The sequence below is a fragment of the Lupinus angustifolius genome, chromosome LG20, assembly GCF_001865875.1.
Source record: "Lupinus angustifolius cultivar Tanjil chromosome LG20, LupAngTanjil_v1.0, whole genome shotgun sequence".
In the NCBI taxonomy this organism is placed as follows: Eukaryota; Viridiplantae; Streptophyta; class Magnoliopsida; order Fabales; family Fabaceae; genus Lupinus; species Lupinus angustifolius.
In genome coordinates, this window is record NC_032028.1 from 20,921,069 (window position 1) to 20,943,292 (window position 22,224).

The 22,224-nt window shown below is 32.4% G+C and overlaps 3 protein-coding genes across 4 annotated transcripts; all 3 read left to right on the forward strand.

The window, feature by feature from the left end:
• On the forward strand, positions 898 to 9,839 carry LOC109336144 (mitochondrial import receptor subunit TOM20-like). The gene is made up of 8 exons (XM_019572554.1): positions 898 to 911; positions 6,589 to 6,726; positions 6,901 to 6,979; positions 7,434 to 7,603; positions 7,781 to 7,828; positions 8,828 to 8,923; positions 9,436 to 9,604; positions 9,639 to 9,839. The coding sequence occupies exons 2-7, from the start codon at positions 6,628 to 6,630 to the stop codon at positions 9,568 to 9,570; spliced, it is 627 nt and encodes a 208-aa protein (XP_019428099.1). The 5' UTR covers positions 898 to 911; positions 6,589 to 6,627; the 3' UTR covers positions 9,571 to 9,604; positions 9,639 to 9,839.
• On the forward strand, positions 1,847 to 4,481 carry LOC109336142 (SWI/SNF complex component SNF12 homolog). Of its 2 annotated transcripts, XM_019572551.1 has the most exons (3): positions 1,847 to 2,015; positions 2,240 to 3,826; positions 4,146 to 4,481. In XM_019572551.1, exons 2-3 carry the CDS (start codon positions 2,262 to 2,264, stop codon positions 4,216 to 4,218), a joined length of 1,638 nt encoding a protein of 545 aa, XP_019428096.1. In that variant the 5' UTR covers positions 1,847 to 2,015; positions 2,240 to 2,261; the 3' UTR covers positions 4,219 to 4,481. The 2 variants fall into 2 exon arrangements, with proteins under 2 accessions (XP_019428096.1, XP_019428095.1); XM_019572550.1 differs by having other exon boundaries at positions 1,847 to 3,826.
• LOC109335140 (proteasome subunit alpha type-3-like) lies at positions 16,500 to 21,760 on the forward strand. Its single transcript, XM_019571224.1, has 10 exons — positions 16,500 to 16,635; positions 16,819 to 16,858; positions 16,956 to 17,039; positions 17,752 to 17,825; positions 18,485 to 18,571; positions 18,661 to 18,745; positions 18,871 to 18,917; positions 19,750 to 19,815; positions 20,912 to 21,002; positions 21,588 to 21,760. Exons 1-10 carry the CDS (start codon positions 16,532 to 16,534, stop codon positions 21,657 to 21,659), a joined length of 750 nt encoding a protein of 249 aa, XP_019426769.1. The 5' UTR covers positions 16,500 to 16,531; the 3' UTR covers positions 21,660 to 21,760.

Here is a 22,224-nt window from a genome sequence, read left to right on the forward strand (position 1 = left end):
TTTTAACAATGACAAATTACGTAGTTCCAAGTAAATCAAATTTCGTAATATAAAAAAATTATTTTCTAATTTTATAATTTGTATGTTTAATTAAGTGACATTTTTTAATTAGATTGAGACATGTGTTATTCATTCGAAATTTTTATATATAAGAGGGTATGTCAGGTTTACCGATGCTTATGCATTCCTCATTAACATTCCAACACCCACAAAATCATGGTGTTGATTGTTGAACCCTAGTCTCAGTCTTAATGGATCCTCTAAGCCCAGATTGAGATAAAGCCCTTTTGGATCCACAATCTGATTCAGGCTAGGCTCAAATTTTAAGCGGAATGGCTCTAAAATTCCTACTAAGGGTTAGTCTGGAAATTGAGTTTTAGAGGGGAATGAAGGAAAATGGAAGGTTTGAGAGCCAATAAATACACTTGTGACATGACTCCCAAGCCTTCCCTTTCCATTCATTTTCCTCCAAAATCCAACTCCCAAATAAACCCTAAAAGTCTAAAACTATGAAAAGTGCAACTTTAAAATTTTAAAATTAGGTCAGTCTCAATTTTCAAAGTATTTTGTTTGGATGCACTGGTTGCTTTATTTGCTTGAAGAGTGAAAAATAAAATAAGAGAGATGTGAGAAAGAAAGAGGAGAAAGAAATATAGTAGATTTTTGTATTGTTTGGTTTGATAGAAGAAAAAAAGAAAGGAGTATATATGAATTTTTGAATGATAAAAATATTCATATAATAACAAGAAAAGATAGTTTAAAAGATAAAAAATGATGATTAGTTTTGTTATTTCAAACCATTGCTCTCTCTCAAACTTCCTCTCTACTTGTGGAGAGAAAAACTTTTATGTGAGTTTGATGCTCATTTTCTTCTCTCCTCTCACTTTCTCTTTTAAACTAAAGAAGAGAAAGTAGGTGTTTCTCTTCAATCTCTCGGCGTCTCTTTCTCTTCTATTTCTATTCATATGAAGATAAACTAAGGTGGGGTTTTCAAAAAGTTATTAAATAAACTATTTTTAAAAACTTGAGGTATTTATTTTCGTCTAATATGGATGCAATGTATTACGGCTGAACATTGGTTGGGTATGGTTTGTCGCTTACTCGATTCTAGATTGAATTATTTTTGAACTCGAATCTGACTCTAGTCTCGGAAGCTAACATTATCCCAAATGTCGATCAGATTAGTTTTTGAACTTGATCCTAGATCAAATTAAATATAATACATATTACTTTAGATAAAGTCATCTTAATATTACTTATTATTCTCAATATATCAATTGACATATGAAATGATATATATAGATATTTTATTAATCATTTACATATATGTATATATGGTGAAAAATTAGATATTCAAATTATACTTTGAGCAAAAAATATGTCATTACTCTCTTATAATAATATAAATATGTACATAGACAAATGGCGGATCATGGGACATGTCAAACCATATTACCTTTGTCATTTATCTAACCTTAAATATTGACTAAATCTAATTTTTGAACCTGAATTCGGTCATAGATTCTATAAAATCCAACTATATTCAAGGTCAATCATGACTAAGTTAAATTGGATGAACCAATAGTGTCACCCCCACTCACCCCAACAATATATACGAATCACTAATCATAAAGTAATATTTTATTATTAATAATTAATTTATAAATGATATACAATTTTCCTTATAACATTAAAATTTATAGGAAATATTATTACTCATATATACAATAATTTATAAATATAAATATTACCATTCATAATATATAACTCAATATTGCCATCTTATAATTTTTCAACATCTTACAAACAATTACAACAGAATAATTCCAATTCTGTTGAACTTATTGATTGATAATTTTAACTCTTCAACTCTCTCACACGAACTCCTCTCTCCTCAAATTTCAGCCATTGGATTTTCCTCTCAGATTTCTCTCTCTACAACAATTCCAAAACCCACAAAATCATCGTGTTCAACCCTAGTCCTACTCTCAAAGGATCCTCTAACCCAGATCGAGGTAAAAACATACTAGATCCACAATCTGATTCACATGTTTTTGAATTCAAAATTATCAGAATTGTGAATTTGACACTTGATTTTTTGTTGGGTATATCCCACTTAGTTCAGAGGTTGAGATTAGTAGTTAAAGTTAAGATCTTTACATTTGGGTCTTAAAAAAGATTAGATTTTTATCTATTTTATGTATTGATTTAGATATATGCATATTTTGCCCCTTTTTAGTTGATTAGGGTTTTAGATAGTGATGTCTGTGAACAATAATAACTCTTCAAAGGGAACTGGGTCCTCTTCATCACCCTTTGGAAATGTTACTTCAATTCCATCAAACCCTGGATTTTCACAATCACAAGGACAAGCTCAAATTGGTGCTGGTTTTCAAGGCCAGTTTCAACTTTCCCAAGCCCATGCCATTGCCCAAGCACAGTCTAAGGCTGCTCATGCCCAAGCAGCGGCTCATGCCCAAGCAGCGGCTCATGCTCAGCTCCAGGCCCATTTGCAGGCCCAAGGATTGACTCTTAATCAGAACCAATCTGGTGGTTTGGGGAATTTAGGGGTGTCGCCGACATTGGGTTCGACGCCTGGCAATGCGAGCGGGAAGCGGATGCCTCTGAAACCGCCTGTGCGGCCTGTTGGATTTTCGCCTATGAATAGCTTCTCGCCTTTGAGACCGATGGAACTCACGCCTGCTGCGTTGACTCGGAGGAAGAAGCAGAAGCTCCCTGAGAAACAGCTTCATGAGAAAGTGGCTGCTATACTGCCTCAGTCTGCTCTGTACACCCAGCTTCTCGAGTTTGAGTCTCGCGTCGATGCTTCGCTTTCTAGAAAGAAGGTTGATATACAGGAAGCGCTCAAGAATCCACCTTGTATTCAGAAAACTCTTCGCATATATGTTTTTAATACCTTTGCTAATCAAGTTCGCACGATTCCTAAGAAGCCAAATGCCGAGCTTCCTACCTGGACGCTTAAGATAGTTGGGAGAATATTGGAAGATGGTGTTGACCCTGATCAGCCAGGAGTAGTCCAGAAGTCATCTGTATTGTATCCCAAGTTCTCAGCTTTCTTCAGAAGAGTAACCATTTCTTTGGATCAGACACTCTATCCTGATAATCACGTGATTATTTGGGAGAATTCCCGATCACCTGCTCCTCATGAAGGTTTTGAAGTTAAGAGGAAAGGAGATGAAGAATTCACAGCGAGTATCCGGTTGGAAATGAATTATGTACCTGAGAAGTTTAAACTATCACAAGCATTGACAGAAGTTCTTGGTATTGAGGTTGATACCCGCCCAAGAGTTATTGCTGCAATCTGGCATTATGTGAAGGCCAGGAAATTGCAAAACCCAAATGACCCTTCTTTCTTTCACTGCGATCAGCCTCTTCAGAAAGTATTTGGGGATGAAAAGGTGAAGTTTACTATGGTTTCACAGAAAATATCACATCATTTGTTCCCTCCACAGCCGATATTGTTGGAGCATAAGATTAAACTCTCAGGAAACAGTCCAGCTGGAACTGCTTGTTATGATGTGACGGTTGATATTCCTTTTCCTATTCAGAGGGAGTTGTCTGCATTATTGGCTAGTGTGGAGAAGAATAAAGAGATTGATACATGTGATGAAGCAATATGTGGAATCATTAGAAAAATTCACGAGCACCGTAGGAGACGGGCATTCTTTCTTGGTTTCAGTCAATCGCCAGTAGAATTTATTAATGCCTTGATTGAGTCTCAAAGCAAGGATTTGAAATTTGTAGCTGGAGAACCCAGTCGCAATGCTGAAAAAGAAGGCCGATCAGAATTCTTCAACCAACCATGGTAAGCTTTAGCTTTTTGTCCTTCAATGTTCAATTTTATTTTATAATTTACTTTTGCTTGTCCTTGAAAATAATTTCATTACCATCCATTGGACTTGGTTATGAGTGGCTTGAAGACAACACTAATTTAGAATCCAACTTCATTGTTGAGTTTAGGAGAGGATGATGTATTTATACACTTCCCTTCATCCCATAAGGACATGACCCATCGGATGATTTTGATTCATTTCATTTGCAATTATTAAAATGGTTTTGCTAGCGGCAATGGCCGAAAATCTATTCACTATGAAATTTCATATCTTGTTTGACAACTTGAACAGGGTTGAAGATGCTGTTATTCGATATTTAAATCGCAAGCCACCTACAGGAAATGATGCTCCAGGAAGCACATGACACCAGTAGCACTAAGTGGTTATCTGCCTCATTTAAATCATTCACCCTTTTCGGCCTTGCGATTAAAGATAATTATAGGAATTTCTGAAGTAGCCACAAGTAGTTGCATACTTGCATTGCTGATAAGTGTTGTAGGCAAAAATGGTACTAGGAATTGGTGTACAGTATCTTCAGTTGTCTTATGACAACTTAGGTGAAGACATAACAAATGTTGTACACCTTCATTGTTATTTATCACACGTAGGTTCACTTGACATTGATTTGTAGAGACCATGTCAATTCTATTATAAATGTTATATTCTGTTGTAACTGATTCATGTGTGATAATATCATATCTATTGCTTTCAATTTAGAATGAACATGGTGCTTATATATCTGCATTACTGTTCTCTCAGTCTCTGACCCCTTCCTTCGTACCAACAAAGCATTGATCTAGTGGTTTAAGGACTCATTAAATCATCAGATAGACCAAAATGTCAAATGTTTGATTCTTACGAATGACATTTGTTGAAAGGGACAGTTACGCACCCTGAAAGAGATTAGTTCCTTACTAATAAGATGAGGGGATATTCTTGGTTATACCGAAAAAAGACCTCTTCCTACTTGGATTGATCATAGTTGAACATGTATGGATCTTTCATTGTATTTATTGTTTAAGGCTAAAAAAAGAAAAGATTTTAGAGGTTAGTGATTTGGTTAGGGACATTAAAGTTCAAGGACTAATTACAAATGATTTTAAAATCCAAGGACCTAATTACAAATTTTCAAATTTTCAAATAGTTCAAGGATTTACAAAGTAATTAAACCTTTAAATTATGAGACATGATAAGGTAGTTTTAAGTTTCCTTTCTTCATAAATTTCAAGTCATGATAATAAGTATTTCCCTTTAAGAGTTGAAATAAAGAAAGTATGCTAGATTAAGATATAATCTTCAAGTCATAATGGTGGTGGTTGGGTTGTATATTTTTATCATCAATTGTGTTATTGATAAAATAATGATCTATAAATACTCAATCATTTTGCTTATTTCAGCATTTTTCTTCTTCTAGAAATTGGTTTAACTTTTATATCACATGCCCTCCAAAATGATGCTATTAGTGGTCTCTTATTTACATGTTCAAACCATCTAATATGCCAATGAGATTCATGGGAGCAACATTTGTTGAGAAAGGTAGTCATGAGCCTCGAAAGAGATTAGTTCCTTATCCAAAAAGGGTGAGAGCATATCTTTGGTAGTACAAAAAAATTATCTAATGCACAATTCTACAACCTTTTATATAATATACGCTACTCAAATTTCCCCTTAATGTATTCATTTGTAATCATATCTCGTCTAGTATCTCATTCATTCAACATAATATTTTCATCTCTGCTATATAAAGTTTATTCTCTTTTAACACTTTATTGTCCAATATTCGATCTCATAATATTGCAGGTCTTATAGTTGTATAGTAAAATTTCTCTGTAAGGTTCTGTGATATATTTCTATCATATATGACACTTGAAGCACTTCATCATTTCATCAATCATGCTTGTATTATATGGTTTACATCTTAGACAATTATTTAATTGCGTTGTATGATTGACGACAAATACTTAAATCTAATGAGTTGTAATATGATATCATCTCCGAATTTTACCTATACAAGGTATGTATGTCTCTTGCTAAACTTACATTTCATATATTTTGTATTACCCCGACTTTCAAAAGTCATATACTTATAAAGTTTGTCTCCATATTTATAGTTTCTCATTTAATTCCTCTATCGAGTCTCCAACTAAGACAATATCATTAGCAAAAAACATACACATGTGGTACCAATTCTTTGATATACCTAATGAACACATCGATACCAATGTAGGCAATATGAAAAATCGTATGCGACTAGCTTTGTCCTCAGCATATATATCATTGATTGCCCAAATGTGGGTAATACAAACACTTTCTTTCTATAAAGCTTTTCATAATACATCTCGAGACACCTTATCATGCACATTCTCCAAATCAATAAAAACTATATATAAATCTTTTCGCTTCCTTCAACATCTCTCCATCGATCACCCCATCAAACATATATAACCTCTATATCAACCTCTAAACATAAAATCAAATTAATTTTAAGTGATACACATATGTTATTTTCACCTACTAAATTGTTTTTCCTTATATCTTTATAGCATTACTCACAAACTTAATTCTCTATAATGTGCACAATTTTACATGTCATCCTCATTTTTATAAATATGAATTAAAAACATCAATTCTTAAAACAAAAATTGGGATAAGACAAACCCTCCTAAGCCGTTAGATCTAGAAGGAAATGCAAAATCTTCACATACAAAAACCCTAAACCCTAAATCAAAAGTAGCAAAACCTCTCACGATTCAGAGTTTGAGTAATTGAGAGAATGGATTTGCAACAGAATGAGTTCGATCGCCTCTTCTTCTTCGAGCATGCTCGCAAAACTGCAGAAGCCGAATACGCCATAAACCCTCTCGATGCTGACGTCAGATTTCCCTCTTTCTCTATACCTATTTTTATTTATTATTATTATTATTATTAATTTGATAGACTTATTTCGTTTTTTTTTTTCTGAATTGGTCTAATATTTGTTTGTGGATTATTTTTCTGAATGAAATTTTAGCAAATAATTTGTTTACTGAAAATTTAATATTTGCAGAATTTGACAAGATGGGGAGGAGCTTTATTAGAGTTATCTCAGTTTCAGGGTTTGCCTGAATCAAAGAAAATGACCCAAGGTGCTAATTCATTGTCCTGTGTTTTTTTTTCTTATGTAAAGTTAAATTTTTTGTATTAAATTGTATCTGGGTTGTTTGTTTAAACTTGAAATATGCAATGCTTATGGTTATTAAAAAAATTAGAGGAATTTTCATTTATTGTATTAGTCTTTTGAATTTCCAGAAAGTGAAAAAAATGCAGTGTGGAACTTATAAGAGAGTGTTTATGATTAGTTGTTTTTTTTTCTTAGTTGATATTTTTATAGATAATTATGAGAATGCGGCCTTTTTTTTTTTTTTCATTTTGTGATCAAAATGTAAAAAAAAATGTGTGTTGTGCTCTGTCATTATCTATGAGAAATATCAATTGAAAATGGAAAATAACGAACGTACCAAACATCCCCTAGTATTATGGTGAACATTCCAGAACTTTGATTTTGAATTTTCAATTGTGGGTTTCTCATTTGATTTGCAGAGGCTGTTTCCAAGCTGGAGGAGGCATTGGCGATTAATCCCAAGAAGCATGATACTCTATGGTGCCTGGGAAATGCTTACACTTCACAGGCATTTTTAATTCCAGATCAGGAGGAGGCCAAACCTTATTTTGATAAGGCAGCTGAGTACTTTCAGCAAGCTGTTGATGAGGTACGTTTTCGGTCTGACTCCAGTTACACTCTCATTGATGTTTAGGGTTTAGGGTTCAGCAAGCTTTTGATGAGGTACGTTTTCGGTCTGAAACCAGTTACACTCTCATCGATGTATGAGAAGAAGCTTAGTACTTTGTCAAAATAATTTGTAACAGTGTCATTCTGTTTTCTATAGGATTCTACAAATGAACTTTACCAGAAATCGTTGGAAGTGGCTGCCAAGGTATGTTATTTTTCGGAATGGATTTGTATTCTATTATAATGCATTCGTGCTGTTGGAAAGCTATGATACGTCAGTGTAATATGGAAATGGGCAAATGGCTATTGCAATTTTTTTCAGTTTTGAAATGGGTTTTTTAATCTGTTTCCTGTCTTGGTACAGAAAACTAAAATCTAGGTTGAGTGGCAAAGAAAGGAAATATTATTAGAAAATAAGGGATAACTTTACAAGGGGATAAGAAATCCTCTGACACAAAGAAATACCTAGAAACTACTCAAAAGGGACATACAAGTATGCAACAAAGCATGCCAATCTCTCTTCATATCTACCCCGTCCCGATATTGAGCTCATTTACGCCGGAGTATACCTAAATGTAACCCTATAAATTGTATTGTTCCTTTTTAGCCAAATACACTCCTGGACTGCAAAAAATGATCATTGTCATCTTTATGAGAACCAAAACTGAACCAATTTAGTAAGCAGGAAAAGTGCAAGTCCAAAGGGAAAATCATAGGCGGCCGGAAGATACTGAACAACCTATGCCAACAATATTGATACAGAGGAGAGTAGGACTATAAAGAGATGGTTGATTCGTGAATGCTGAATAAAATCAATATGGCGTAGGACCTTGACATATTCTATTGATGAATTATATATAAACACATTGACTGATTGAGTGTTTTTTAATTGAAAATAATTCATGTTTACCCTGCTAAATGTTAATACTTAATAGCTATTCACTGTTTGTGGCCTTGTATGTGGTCAAAGATTTGAGTTTGTCTACCAGTTTCACAAAGTATTTGGACTATGCTTTCAAACTGATATGTTCCTTTTTGTATTTATTTATGTTTCTGTCCGCTGGTGTTTTTGGAGGGTAACATATCATCCTGCCTTATATTCTCATTCTTGCTAATATACTCTTGTTCATTGAAAAAATTGCTCACCAACATGTTCTCAAACTGTCACCGGACAAATTCAGTTACTAACACCTATTTTTTGAAGGCTCCTGAGCTGCATGTAGAAATCCATAAGCACGGGTTTGGTCAACAGCAGCAGGCAGCCGGGCCAGCTGGACCTTCTACTTCTTCAGGCACAAAGGTAATGCTTAGAAGTTTCAGCTGTCTGTCTCTACCTTGCTTTTTTTTGTGATTAATGCAATTTCATATTTTTCTGTTGATTTCTTTACGCACCCATACATAGTATATGTTTTGAAATTTTAATGAATTGTTTTGGCACTGAGGTTTAGTTACTTAAGTTCATGTGTTTATCAATATATAAATGTTCTCTGGTTGTGGGCACGTTCAAGGAGTGTTGTTGCAGTGAAATAATGAACTTGTTCACTGGAATATACTGTGCCTTTCTGTTGAAATCATGTTTTATTGTTAACTACAAGTAGTTAGATTTTTTAGAAGCAAAACTGCATCATTAACTTTGTTCGGAATTCAGGTTCCCTGACTTGTGTACTTGTGGGATTAAGAGTGATTGAATTAATGTCATGGTGAATTCGGCCTTTGAAATGGATAGTGTGTGTGTGTATTTTATTTTTAAGGAGATGTGCAAATATGTAGGTAGAAACTGACATTGATATTTGTTTGGTTTTGTTTTTTCAGACTCAAAAGAAAAAGAAAAGCAGTGATCTGAAGTATGACATATTTGGATGGGTAATTCTGGCAGTTGGCATTGTTGCGTGGGTGGGATTTGCGAAATCCAACATGCCACCGCCTCCTCCTCCACCACATCGATAAGTGAAGCAATTTGATTTCATTTGATGCGTTATTGATTACTAAGAATCACATTTGTTCTGAGCCTTATTTTTAGTTTTTGAGATTAGTTATGTTTCTAATGGTGCAACCATTATCTTATCCATCATATGAAATTTTATCTTACAATTCGGTTGAGAAGCTAAATATGCCAGCACAGATCTTTCCAATGTGCTGCAAAAACAAAAGCATTGCCATGGTGTATTGTGTATAATAAGAATTTTCAGAGGTTTCTGTTAGAACCTTCAAATTAAGCTTTATTTGGAGGGCAGGTCTAATTGGAGTAAATGCTGTTTGGATATCATGTATGGGTGCTCTTAATTTTAGGGGCTGCATGGAATCTGCAATTTGTTACATGCAATCAGGTCAGACATTGAAATATTTAGTTGTCAAGGGTTCGTTGCCGACCGAATCTAGTTAGATTAAAGCTTGGTTGTTATTGTTATCATCCCGGATGGTTGGTTGCAATGTAAGAGAACTACCACCTGATATGAACTTTTAGGCTTTGTTTGGGAGTCATGAGAGAACGGGAATGAGAGAGATCAAAGGGGGAGGAAGGGAAGGGAAAAGGAAGGAAATTCTCCCGTTTGTTTGAGAATATAAAATTTAGAAGATAGAGGGTAAACTAATGATAATGTAAGAATATTTTTTATTTTTCCTTTCAAAATGTAATTAACAATGAGAAATAGACAATAATGTATAATTATATAATATTCTTAAAAATATTTAGCTATTTTGATATTATCTCAACGAAACCCCAAATTGGGAGGGTTTTGAAGGGTTTGAAAGACCTTCCAAAACCTTCTCTCTCCTTCATCCAACTCCGAAACAATGGGAAAATTTTCGAAAGTCATCCATTCAGTTACCCTCTAAAACCATACTAAAGGGTTTAAATCTTGGAATAGTACTAACTACCGGATTTGAGGGTTAACCTCATGTATGTTTGTAGAATACTTGCTAAAAGACCACAAAATACCAAAAATATTGATCACTACCTGTCATAACATCAAAATTTGAGTGTAATATCTATGTATTGTTGGTATAAAAATTAATACACAGTTAATGTATCATCCATAATTGTTTATATTATTTTTTGAAGAATTAATGATGATTAAAAATGAACAAACTGATAGTGTATAAATCTCTTAAACTGTTAGTGTATCTATTTTCTTTTCTTTTATTCATTTGTATTTTTTTTAATCAGCAATAATTAAATATAAATGTTGGATGATGTAGTAACCTTTGTTACCATCTTTCATTTAATTTTTATGTTGAAATCATATATTAAAAACAAAAATATATGATATATGATAATGTGAAAAAGATATATGTATTGATTATTCATAATTCATTTTTAATTATTTTTGACTTTACACTTTGTGTTCATTTCATAATTATCATTTTAATAAATAATGAATAATGTATTGAGTGAGTGAATATATATTTTTACATTTTCAATATATAAATAATATATGCAATGTTCTAATATAACTACATGCCCAAGAGTTACGTAGACTCGCAAGCAAGACGACTGTGAAATGTAAAATGAATATTCTTCGATAGAGTTTAGTGAATTTTGTCCGATGTGACAATTTTATAAGGGTTGTGTTTAGGCATTCTAATCATATTTATCTTAATGAGATTCAATAATTCTCCATTAAAAAGAGATAAATTGATTATCCATTTGTTATGTATAATTGACTATAATAAACAAATGTTTATCTAGTAGGTGTTGGTTTAGTTGTATAAGATATTAAATCCTTAAAATGATTAAAAATCCAGAGTTTAATTACTATGAACAACATTTGTCGGGAGGGACAATTATATATCTCGAAAGAAATTAATTTCTTACTAGTGACCCTTTATACCAACAAAAAAACAAACGTTTATCCTATCAACTTATTTCTAAGATGTTGGTGCATACTCAACATAATAATTACCAAATTTTAAATCCTTCCGAGTTGGGCCGGTCCAACACTTTGCGGGCTCGGGTTTCTACACCATAGAGTAGCATATCCAATGTCTCAAAAAACGTATTACTTCATATGTCATTTCTTCTGATTGGTCATTTGGAAAAATATATTAAATAAAATTTAATAATTAAATATTTTTTTAATTAATTATAACAAGTATATATGAAGTGAAACCGTAGATAGAACATCTTCATTTCCACAATCATCATTTGGGATTGTAACCATTTTTAAGTGATTTTAGTACTTGTCAATTAAGTACACTACTAAAAGTTCTTTTTTCTGTGTAGGCCTAGTTTGAAAAATGTAAGCACTACTCACTTCACACCAAACAAATAATACTAGTTGTCAAAATAGCATAATCACTATGGCCCAGAATATATCAATATCATTCTACCCCAAATAACTTCTCCCCATAAAAAGCATCAAAACTTGAGATACAACATTTATTTATGGGCCAAGTGAAAGAAACATATAAGTGAGTTTGACACCACACGTTGACCCAAAACCTTAAGGCATTAGGTCTATAGGTTCATCCACTTATGTACTCTTTAACTCATCCATTTTTACTCAATATGAGACTTCTTCGTTCACACTTGGAATACTAAACACTCCTCGATCTTAACTCTTATGTATATTAACAACTTGATCAAAAAAATGAAAAAAAAGGACTCACAAGCATATTTCAATAAGAACATGGTACTTGTATAACTCTAACAGAAACATAATCCAACATCATGGTCCTCTTCCATTTTTAGCTCTTCTGCATTCATGTTTTTATTTGCTACATTTGTCCCTTTTTCATTCACATCCCTATCTTATTCAACATAGAAACCAACTTGCTTCATCACATTCTACACTATTGCTTCATCAATAAGCACTTGCAGGATTTTTTATGTTCCTAACTTCTTTTATATATATATATATATATATATATATTGGAAGGTGTTGTTTGGATATCATTTATTCTAGAAAACTAAAAAAAGGGTTTTATTTTTTTGCTAATATTATATTTCAGGGCTTTGGATTTCAATTAGATGGAACCAAATGAAATAAAGGGAAATGAAAAGCACAATAGTAGGTGCATGACAAAGCCATGCTTGGTTATTTTCTTCTTGTCCTTGTTGATAAGTATAGTAGGAGTTTTTATGCTTGGATGGTGGCTACACAAATATCATTCAACAAATAGCCAGCTTTGGATGGTTCCATTTGGCTTCATTCTCTTCCTTACTCCGCTCATTGTATGGCTGTCCCTAACAACAATTCCAGACTGGTGTATTTCCGAAAGCGGTAAAGAGGACGCTTCTAAGACATGTCAACCTAATGATGCCGAGGCTAACTCGCTTTGATAGCGTTTGGTGCGTAGACAGAACAAAATCGAACATCAATGGGATAAGAAGTTTTGTTTAAGCTTTTTCTGCAGAATATCAAAATATTCAACATTTTAAGTCTAGTTTCATGTTTTGTTACAGAATCTACCAAGCAAAAGAACACATATGTTTTATATGCTATGTTCATTCTATTTTTGATATGTTAAGTTCATTCTATTTTTGATATGTTCAACAAACACCAACTTTAATGACCCAAATGCATGATCTTGGTAAGCATATATTGTTTTAAGCAAGTTCTCTGGTTTTATTCTCCTGCTTTTAAGAGAAGTTCATCTATGATTTCTATTTCAACTAGCTAACTGAAAAATTGTTCTTATCTTTCAGAAAAATCCCATTTACCAAATTTGTTTAAAACAGTTCCATATAATCCTTGGTAATTACTCTTTAATTACTTCACAGTTATATATATATATTGGTAGTTTACAATTCACATTATTGCTCTCTTCTATTGTTCTTATGTTGTTTTCTAGCAGAGGTCTATAAATATTCATCTAACTGAGTTAAAATGTATAAAAAAGGCAACCTTCTAATTATTGTCGATTTGAGAATGGTAAATATATGTAGTTTTACCCCGTAAGTTAAAGTTACTATTTTTCGGATTTAACTTGTAACCTCATGGTCAAGCAATATGCATCAAGTTCACATTCTTATTTTTATAATAGATACATACAAATAATATAGCAGAACTCAGACAGCTCCATCAATTTGTAGTATTTGTTCACTTTATTCTTTTACTTTGTTTATAATTTAATATATTATATATCTTAGAACATGACAAGGGGAGTTGTTATCTAAGACCAAATTTTACAATATTATTATTATAATAATTGTAAGTTTATAACATATGTTATTATTAAAAAGAAGTATTGGCTATAGGGAATTATGTATGAGCATGTTCGAGATAAGAATTGTTGTTCCATAAATTGTGTTAATGTATGTATTATAAGTCTATGATTAATTGAAAAAGTATTTTTAACAGTGTTGTTAAAACCGTACCGGTTATCAAACCGGTCAGGGTACTGGGATAGTGGTACAGTGGTTCAACCAGTGGTTCAGTAATTAAACCGCATGCCGGTTAAACCGGACATACCTACTTATATTTATATATATAAACCTATAACAAAAAATTCCAAATAGATAGATACTCAAATTTATAATCCATATTTATAATCTACTCAAAATTCACATAAATAAACAACTTTAAGTCTTTAACAAATTCAAAGTCTAAATTAAAAACATATATCAATCCAAAAGTATCATTTAACAACCACAAAATATAAATAAATGACATAACTTCACAACTCACTCTATAAAACAAATAAATTTAGAGTTTTAACAAAGAGTCAAAGTTGTCTCATATGAATATTATACTTTTCTCTACCAAATCCTATCTTCAGATAGTACTCCAAGATTACACAAATGTCACTGAGATTACACACGAATGTTACGGAACCAAAAGATGTAATCTAAGTATGTCTTGGAAGTATGTGTCTTGAAAAGGGTTGAAGAAGAGTTGGAAATATGAGTCACCTTGTAATTGATTTTTAAGTTTTTAAGTTTTTTTTAAAAAAAATATGTGTATAAACCAGCCGGTTTTGACCGGTTTTGGTACTTGGTCGGATCAACACCTATACCGTACCGGTTAGGGGCCCGGTTCACCGGTTTTCCGGTTGAACCGACCGGTACGAAACGGCTTTTATAACTATGATTTTTAAGTTAAAATATTAATAATTAATTCTTTTTCTAACCAACACACAGCAAATGGACAACAAATATATATATCCACATCATTTATGTGATTTGGAAGCTGCATGGGAAAGCGAGGCTTGTAAGGGTAGGCCTATGGATGGCAATGGGTGCGGACAGATATAAGTAGTGTTTTCCCGTGCCCAAACTCGCAATATTTGCGGATACCCGTGTGGGTAGTGAGTATTTGCGGGTACTCGATAAGTTTTTAATTTTAATTATATATTTATATAATTTGTAATAATCATTATGTAAAAATAATTATTACATGAATAATATGATAAGTTTATGATCATAGTCAAATATGTGTAATTTATTATGAATTAATAATAAAGTATATGATATATAATCTTAAAATAATATATATATATATATATATATATATAAAAGTTTAACTAAAAATTAAATATATAAATTTGTAGGTACCCGCGAGTGAGTATCACAAAACTCACTCCCGCCCATAAGCTATTATTGCGGGTACCCATTACGAGTATTTCTACGGATACACATAGGTCTAGTTTTTTTGCCATCCCTAGGTATGGCATTATTAGATGTTCCCTCCCCTAGGTTCTACAATCCAATTGGAGTTGACTAGGCATATATGGTAACATTCAAGATAAAGTATTTCTTGGACTTCCCCCTTATTCTCTATTAATTTCCACAACATGATGATGCTTTCCAATAATACAACTGGATAAGAAAATGAGGAATCACATTCGATCATAATGATATGACCGCATCAAACTACAACATAATTATATTTAGGTTACATCAAATTCAAAAATATATTTTTGATTAACAATTAATTCATACTACATCAACCATAATTCAACAACCACACAGTAACCATAATCACTACAAATATTAAATACATACATCTGATGTTGGAAAAAAATGCCAAAGATAGAATTGATGCAATTGGAATTGGGAAGACTCCAAGAAGCAAAAAAGTAGCATATAATTTATTTTCCAGATTAATCTAAATTTTGGAATGTATCAAGAACAAAACCTAAAAAATAAATTATAAGGACTAAAACAAAAATTTAATTTCAAGAATAAAAATATATTGAAATTAAGTAAAAATATAGGTATTTCATTGGTAAATGAATGTTAGTAGGATTGACTTGAGAAACATTAATGTTAATGTGGAATACTAAATTACTAATTAATACTGTAATAAAATTAAACTATTGATTTAAACATATATATTAATGAAATAGTTATCAAGATACTAAAATTAAAAAAATATTTATCAACATATTTAAATTTAACCACTTTTACCCATTTCAATAAAAAACTAAACATATAAAATATCATGAATGATAAAACTCACTTTTGATCTCTCCAACTCTACAGATATTAAAAAAATGCCCTAACAATTTCAATTTTGCAACATAAAATTTCACTCTTAAAATAAATCTCTCTTTTTCGACACATTGTACTCTCGTATCATTTTTTTTTGGTACTATCAAAGTTATTCTCTCAAAATTTTTTAGTAAAGTCTCTTTCAAGTTTTATAGCTATCATTCTCAACAAGTCTCACTCACACATTATAGCCTCATATTAATTTGTAATTACTAATTATTAACCTAAAAAATCCATCTATGACTTTGTGTATTTATTTTTAAATCCTTACCCTCATCTATGCCCATATTGAGGACTAATTGATAATATTGGAAAGATTAGAGAAATTTGTGCAATTAAAAAAACTTTACACAGTGAGAGTAAAATACTAAACTTTTCGGTTTGGACATGATTGCTTCAGTGTGAGGATATATGTATGGGAAATAGTAAACTCTCTAAGAAGAAAGAAGAAGAGAAGGGTTTGAAATCAGAATAATGAGTAGCATTGGAACCGGTTACGATCTTTCTGTCACTACTTTCTCTCCCGATGGACGCGTTTTTCAGATCGAATACGCTTCTAAAGCCGTTGATAATAGCGGGTTTTTATTTTACTCTTTTTTTTTTCAATTCAAAATGCTTCTCCACTTTTTATTTATTTACTTATTTATGGAAATTGAATGATTGTTCCGGAAAACAAAAAAATAATATTTATTTTTTTGTTTTCCTTTATTCTTTTGTTTGAGGTTTATTTTGAATTTTAGAATTGATTTTATTTATTTCAGGACTGTTATTGGAATCAAATGCAAAGATGGGGTTGTTCTGGTAGGTTATTCTGATTATTATTTTTTGGTATATCTCTCTTTTTATTTTAATTTTAATTTTATTAATTTGAAGACTTGAAGTGTTGTTTTGGTTGTAGGGAGTTGAGAAGCTTATTCCTTCAAAAATGATGCTTCCGGGTTCTAATAGAAGAATTCACTCCGTTCATCGCCATTCCGGGATGGTATTCTGATGTTTACCTTTTTCTTATGTTTTCAACATTTGTGTTTTTTTTATCGGCTAGGAAATAGTAAGGTTGTTGCTTAGTGATCAAGATGATACTGGTTCAACTCGTGGAAACGACTTCTTCGCTTGTGTCGTCTTTGTCTTTTGGTTGCTGGTCCTATTTGTTTTGATTTTGTAATAATCAAAGTGGAGGTTACATAAAAGATTCATGCTTCATTTGCATTTCTATTCAAGTTTGACCTCAAGTGGGTAGTGTTGAAGTGAAGAATTCAACTTTTAAGGTGAAAGACAGTGAACAAATTTGAGTGTTGTACATATTTTGTAGTAGAGTACTGGTGTTTATTTGTTTCATGTGTTGGTAGAGGTACTATGTGGTTAGCATAATGAATCCTAGATTACCACCCACATACTATGCACGAGTCTCCAAATTTGAAACTGCAATTTGGTGATGTTTTTCTCGGTCTATTAATTTGATGTGATCATGTGAATATTAGTAAGAAAGTCGTAAGGACAATGAGATGTTCTTTTGTACAGCTTGTGCTATGCAATATTAAAGCAGCTGGTATATCAGTATAACTAAGTCAAATCATTGCAATGGGTGATACTTTTATTTAGTTGTGTTTTGGTTTATACTTTATAATGTAATTTGTGGTATTCTAGTTGCTTTGATGTTTTCAACTTCTGATGTATGAATCTTCTTCCAATTTTAGGCTGTTGCAGGATTAGCAGCCGATGGCAGGCAAATTGTTGCCAGGGCTAAGTCTGAAGCAACTAATTATGACAGGTTTAGTTCGTTCTCTTGCAAAATCTGGAGAATGTCCTGCCTCTTTTATTTTCATGCACATTCGTTCATTGTCTTTTTACTAACTGAATACTCTCCCCATCTTCTTGATATGATGTGTTACTGCTGTAAAAGATAGGCAGACTAAGTGAAGCCCGCAAAGTAACTTAACCTTGTTTTGTTTTGATTTGAAGTCAACCTAATTAAAGGTTCTTGTTATATGTCAAAGCAGTGGCTAGAAAAAGTAGTTGCCAGAAAATTGGACTCATTATTAGTTTTGGCTTACTAATTGAAACCCTGTATGATGACTCCAGCTTGTTTTAATTTTGAAGTGACTCAAATTTTAAGTGCTTATTTTTTTGCCATATCTACCAAAAAGAAATTAGTGGTAGCTACCAAATTTTACAATTTCTATAACAGGTTGTGTTTGTTGTAACTAGTTAAAGGTGTTTTTTGTATCTATTATAGTATTATATAGCATTCTTAAGTTGCAGCTTGATTGTTGATGACAAATGATAAAGTTATCGATTTATTGTATATCATATAGCCCTACCCTAGGTCATGAATTCATGACTCACACTGTTTTATGTTGTGGTTTTATTAAATAGTTGTGTTCCATGTTGATAAGAAAGAGGTTTATTCTAGCTTGTTTGACTTTTCAGTGTGTACGGTGACCCAATTCCTGTTAAGGAACTAGCTGAACGTGTAGCTAGTTATGTGCACCTTTGTACACTATACTGGTGGCTAAGGTTTGATGAAACTAATTGTCTTGTGGTTATTTGGAAGTTATATATCCTCATTTAACAACAGTAATAACAGATCTATACTGGTGCTGCAGACCTTTTGGATGTGGTGTCATACTAGGAGGATATGACAGAGATGGACCACAACTATACATGGTTGAACCATCCGGTGTTTCCTACGTGGGTCTTTTTGTTATTTGATAAGAACTTTTGGTCTTCTTAATCATTACTTGAGCTATTAAGATTTTTTGGCATTTCTATGTGATGTTTCGGTACTGATTTATTGTTTTCCAAATTTGTTGTAGAGGTATTTTGGTGCTGCAATCGGGAAGGGCAGGCAGGCTGCTAAAACGTAAGTGTACATGTAAATTAAAATAATGTAACTCTGTTCTAAGAAAGATAGCACCAGCGCTTCATAGGAACTTCTTTGAGTGTACCTTGTTTATGGGTTAATGTGGACCACATGACAATGTGTGATGTCAATTTTTTCAACGTGTTTTCATAATTTGCTATCCACTGCTAACTGCTTCAAGTGAATGAACAAGGCAAGAAAACACTAATATTAGAATTATCTCCCTACTCATTTAGCCATTGTCTCTAATTGAAACCCTATCTTTGCACTTTTTGTTGTATTATTTGTGAAATCTTCACCCAAGACACTGAAAATAGTGGATCTATAACCAAATTCCAAGTACTTGTAAACCCAGAGTATCACCTGTTAATTAGGTTGAATAGAAAAATTGATTTTAGAATTATTTTCATTTTATATGGCACTAGCAATCAGGGAAGGTGTGTTCAAAGTGGTCACTGGAAGTATGGCTAGTGTTCAAGTGAGCACTGGGCACTAGAAGTTTGGCCACTGTCTTCAAAGGGTATAAAATAAAAAGCATTAATTTGGTTTGTGTGTGCGCACAAATGACAGCAAGGGAAGCTTGAATGTAGTTTAGTAACTTTTGCAATATTTTTTGTCTCTGGATAATGTGCTTTTCCTTTTTTGTAAGAGTAATTGCTACAAATTTCTTTCTTATGCTGCATTGCATCCGTTTCTATGATTAAACTTCTAATGTTACACCCTTAAAGTATATCAACATTGTTTAATCTCAAAATTTAAAATATTGTCCAAATGTGACCTTGGTAGACTTGTATTCAATATGATATAAACTATTGCGTTGATTTCATGGCAGGGAAATTGAAAAGTTAAAGCTTTCTGATATGACTTGCCGACAGGGAGTTATTGAGGTAGCCAAGATGTAAGTATCATGGCTATTGGCTATACACTATTCCTAGTTATTTTGTTTATCATATTCCTAATCAAAGAGGTGCCCGGTTTTGTATTTGGGTGCATGCCTCTGTCTGTTTTATTTTATGTACCCACTGTTGGATACTGTGATCAGAGTATGTGTATCCTTGGTTGTATATAATTAGAGTAACTAAATCTTAGTAGTATCATGCTTAGTTTATGAAATCCCTATCATTTAAGGATTCTCAGGCTATTAAGAAAAAACCATAAATCCTCTAGTTGGTATCGAAGCCTGCTCTCCCATTCTGTTAGATTCTTGGCACTGTGATCATTCTTGCAAACTTTCCGATCACCAACCATGTCTTGTGGTCAATGAAACTGTTAAGGTCCAACAAATCTAACCCTAGAGGACAACTTTAGCAGTCATCCGATGCGCCCAAATGATATATGGAAGACAGCATGATTATTTACTCAAATGATGTGTAGTATCTATATGATTTTATTCATAGGTTGGCAACTCTTCAAATGACAGATTGTCAGTGTCACCCATGACTTGTCCTCTTACATTTTAACATAGCTTAGTCAACACCAACATCATTAAAAAATCGAGGTAATAGGTTAAGAAAACATGATTAATTTTTGTTTGGAACTTCCAAATTCCAACAGCAATACAGGATCAAGGTAAATTTTATGAAGGAACAGAAATTCTAGGTTTTGTAGTGTGTATGTTTGTCCATATTAAGATTTAGAAATTGTGATGTAACAAAATGGGGAACTGAGAATGTTTTCTAACAGCTACCATGGGTAATCAATTATCTGACTCAACGGTAACGCCTAGGTCTTCTGTTATTGAACTTTTCGAGTTTCAATTTGATTGCTAGCTGATTTGTACAAAGGAAATTCTGTATTGGATGGGTAGCCTTTTATTGGGGCATTTTACTTCTCTACAATTTTCTATCTTCATTTATCATTATTTTTACTGGGGCTTTTTTCTTCAAAAGGAGGGAATGAACTTTCTTTTTCCTGAACATGTTACTCTTTATCCAACTCAATTGCATTATGTGAAATGTTACAACAATTTTCTTCTTTTTGTCTGTGTCTCACAGTATATATGGAGTTCATGATGAGGCAAGGGATAAAGATTTTGAACTAGAGTTGAGTTGGGTCTGTGATGAATCCAACAGCCAACACCAAAAGGTAAGGCCTAACTTTTATATGAAGATGGTTTTTGTGTGCTTCATTTGTTTAATTTTTTGGTTTTTCTTTCTTAGAAATTTATTTTAGTCTTTTATTATATGTAACGATCATTTTCAATTTGATCCTTGTACTTTTATGATATAACGCTATGACGTTATTGGATCGATGTAGTTGACGTCACCTAGTGAAATAAAGGCTTGATTCTTGTTACTTTTAACTCATAAACAATGTTATGTCAACAATAAATAGGGAGCACTGAATTGAAAATAATTACTCATATAGGAACTGGATTGAACTTTTTTTTATGTATGGGGACCAAGACTGAATAAAAGTTTGCTTAAACAATTTTTAACTACCAACGGGTGTTGGTTCAAGTGGTACATGCTTGATTTCCCTTAAGTAAGGTCTCGGGTTCGAGTCTTGTGGATGGAAAAAATACCCGTCGGAAGAGTTAGCCCCACATACCTGTGGATGTTCCTGGCTCTGACAGGATTGCTTCCAGTGTAAGGATACCTGTGGGAAAAGTATTTGTTTTTAAAAAAAAACTTGTTAGTGTTCATAGCATCAACTAATTAATATGTGCAGGTCCCTGATGCTCTTCTGGAAGAAGCCAAGACAGCAGCAAAAGCAGCTCTTGAAGAAATGGATGCAGATTAGTGGATTGAAAATTACCATTATGGAAATGTATTTCACAAATATTATTTGGAATATCTAGGAAATGTTATAGCTTTAATAGTTGGATTTTATGTTTGATGATTTCCTGTTTCTTGAAGAAATGGATTAGTTTAGAGTAAAAACTCATTTTGGTTCTTCAGTTTTTATGTTTATTAATTCCGTCTTTTGACAAATTGGAAAACTCAAAATGGTTTTCGAATATTAAAAATTGAATATTCTTTTAAGCATTTTTTATGATTAACTTTTAAGACATTTTAGTCTGTGTCAAGGACTATTTTAATATATATTTACAATCTTTGAGTATTAATTTTGATTTTTAGGATAAAATTGATATATAAATTTTTTTACGGACAGATTGGATTTTACTCTTGAATTTATTGGGTTGAATTATACGTCCTCCGTTATTGCACAGCATTGAAATTTCTCTTTTATTTAACACAACAATATGCATATATTTTATTACATGGTATCTATTTTTACCATGTAATAAAATTTCTCTTTTACATGAATTATACTTTTTATTTTATTTTATAATTACATGGTATCT

Excerpts from the sequence above, each read along its gene's own strand:
- LOC109336142 (XM_019572550.1), top strand. The coding sequence starts at position 2,262 with ATGTCTGTGAACAATAATAACTCTTCAAAGGGAACTGGGTCCTCTTCA. Across the intron at positions 3,827-4,145 it reads GAATTCTTCAACCAACCATG|GGTTGAAGATGCTGTTATTC; the intron begins GTAAGCTTTAGC and ends CAACTTGAACAG.
- LOC109336144 (XM_019572554.1), top strand. The coding sequence starts at position 6,628 with ATGGATTTGCAACAGAATGAGTTCGATCGCCTCTTCTTCTTCGAGCAT. Across the intron at positions 6,727-6,900 it reads TAAACCCTCTCGATGCTGAC|AATTTGACAAGATGGGGAGG; the intron begins GTCAGATTTCCC and ends TAATATTTGCAG. Across the intron at positions 7,829-8,827 it reads CGTTGGAAGTGGCTGCCAAG|GCTCCTGAGCTGCATGTAGA; the intron begins GTATGTTATTTT and ends TATTTTTTGAAG.
- LOC109335140 (XM_019571224.1), top strand. The coding sequence starts at position 16,532 with ATGAGTAGCATTGGAACCGGTTACGATCTTTCTGTCACTACTTTCTCT. Across the intron at positions 16,636-16,818 it reads AAAGCCGTTGATAATAGCGG|GACTGTTATTGGAATCAAAT; the intron begins GTTTTTATTTTA and ends TATTTATTTCAG. Across the intron at positions 17,826-18,484 it reads GAAGCAACTAATTATGACAG|TGTGTACGGTGACCCAATTC; the intron begins GTTTAGTTCGTT and ends TTGACTTTTCAG.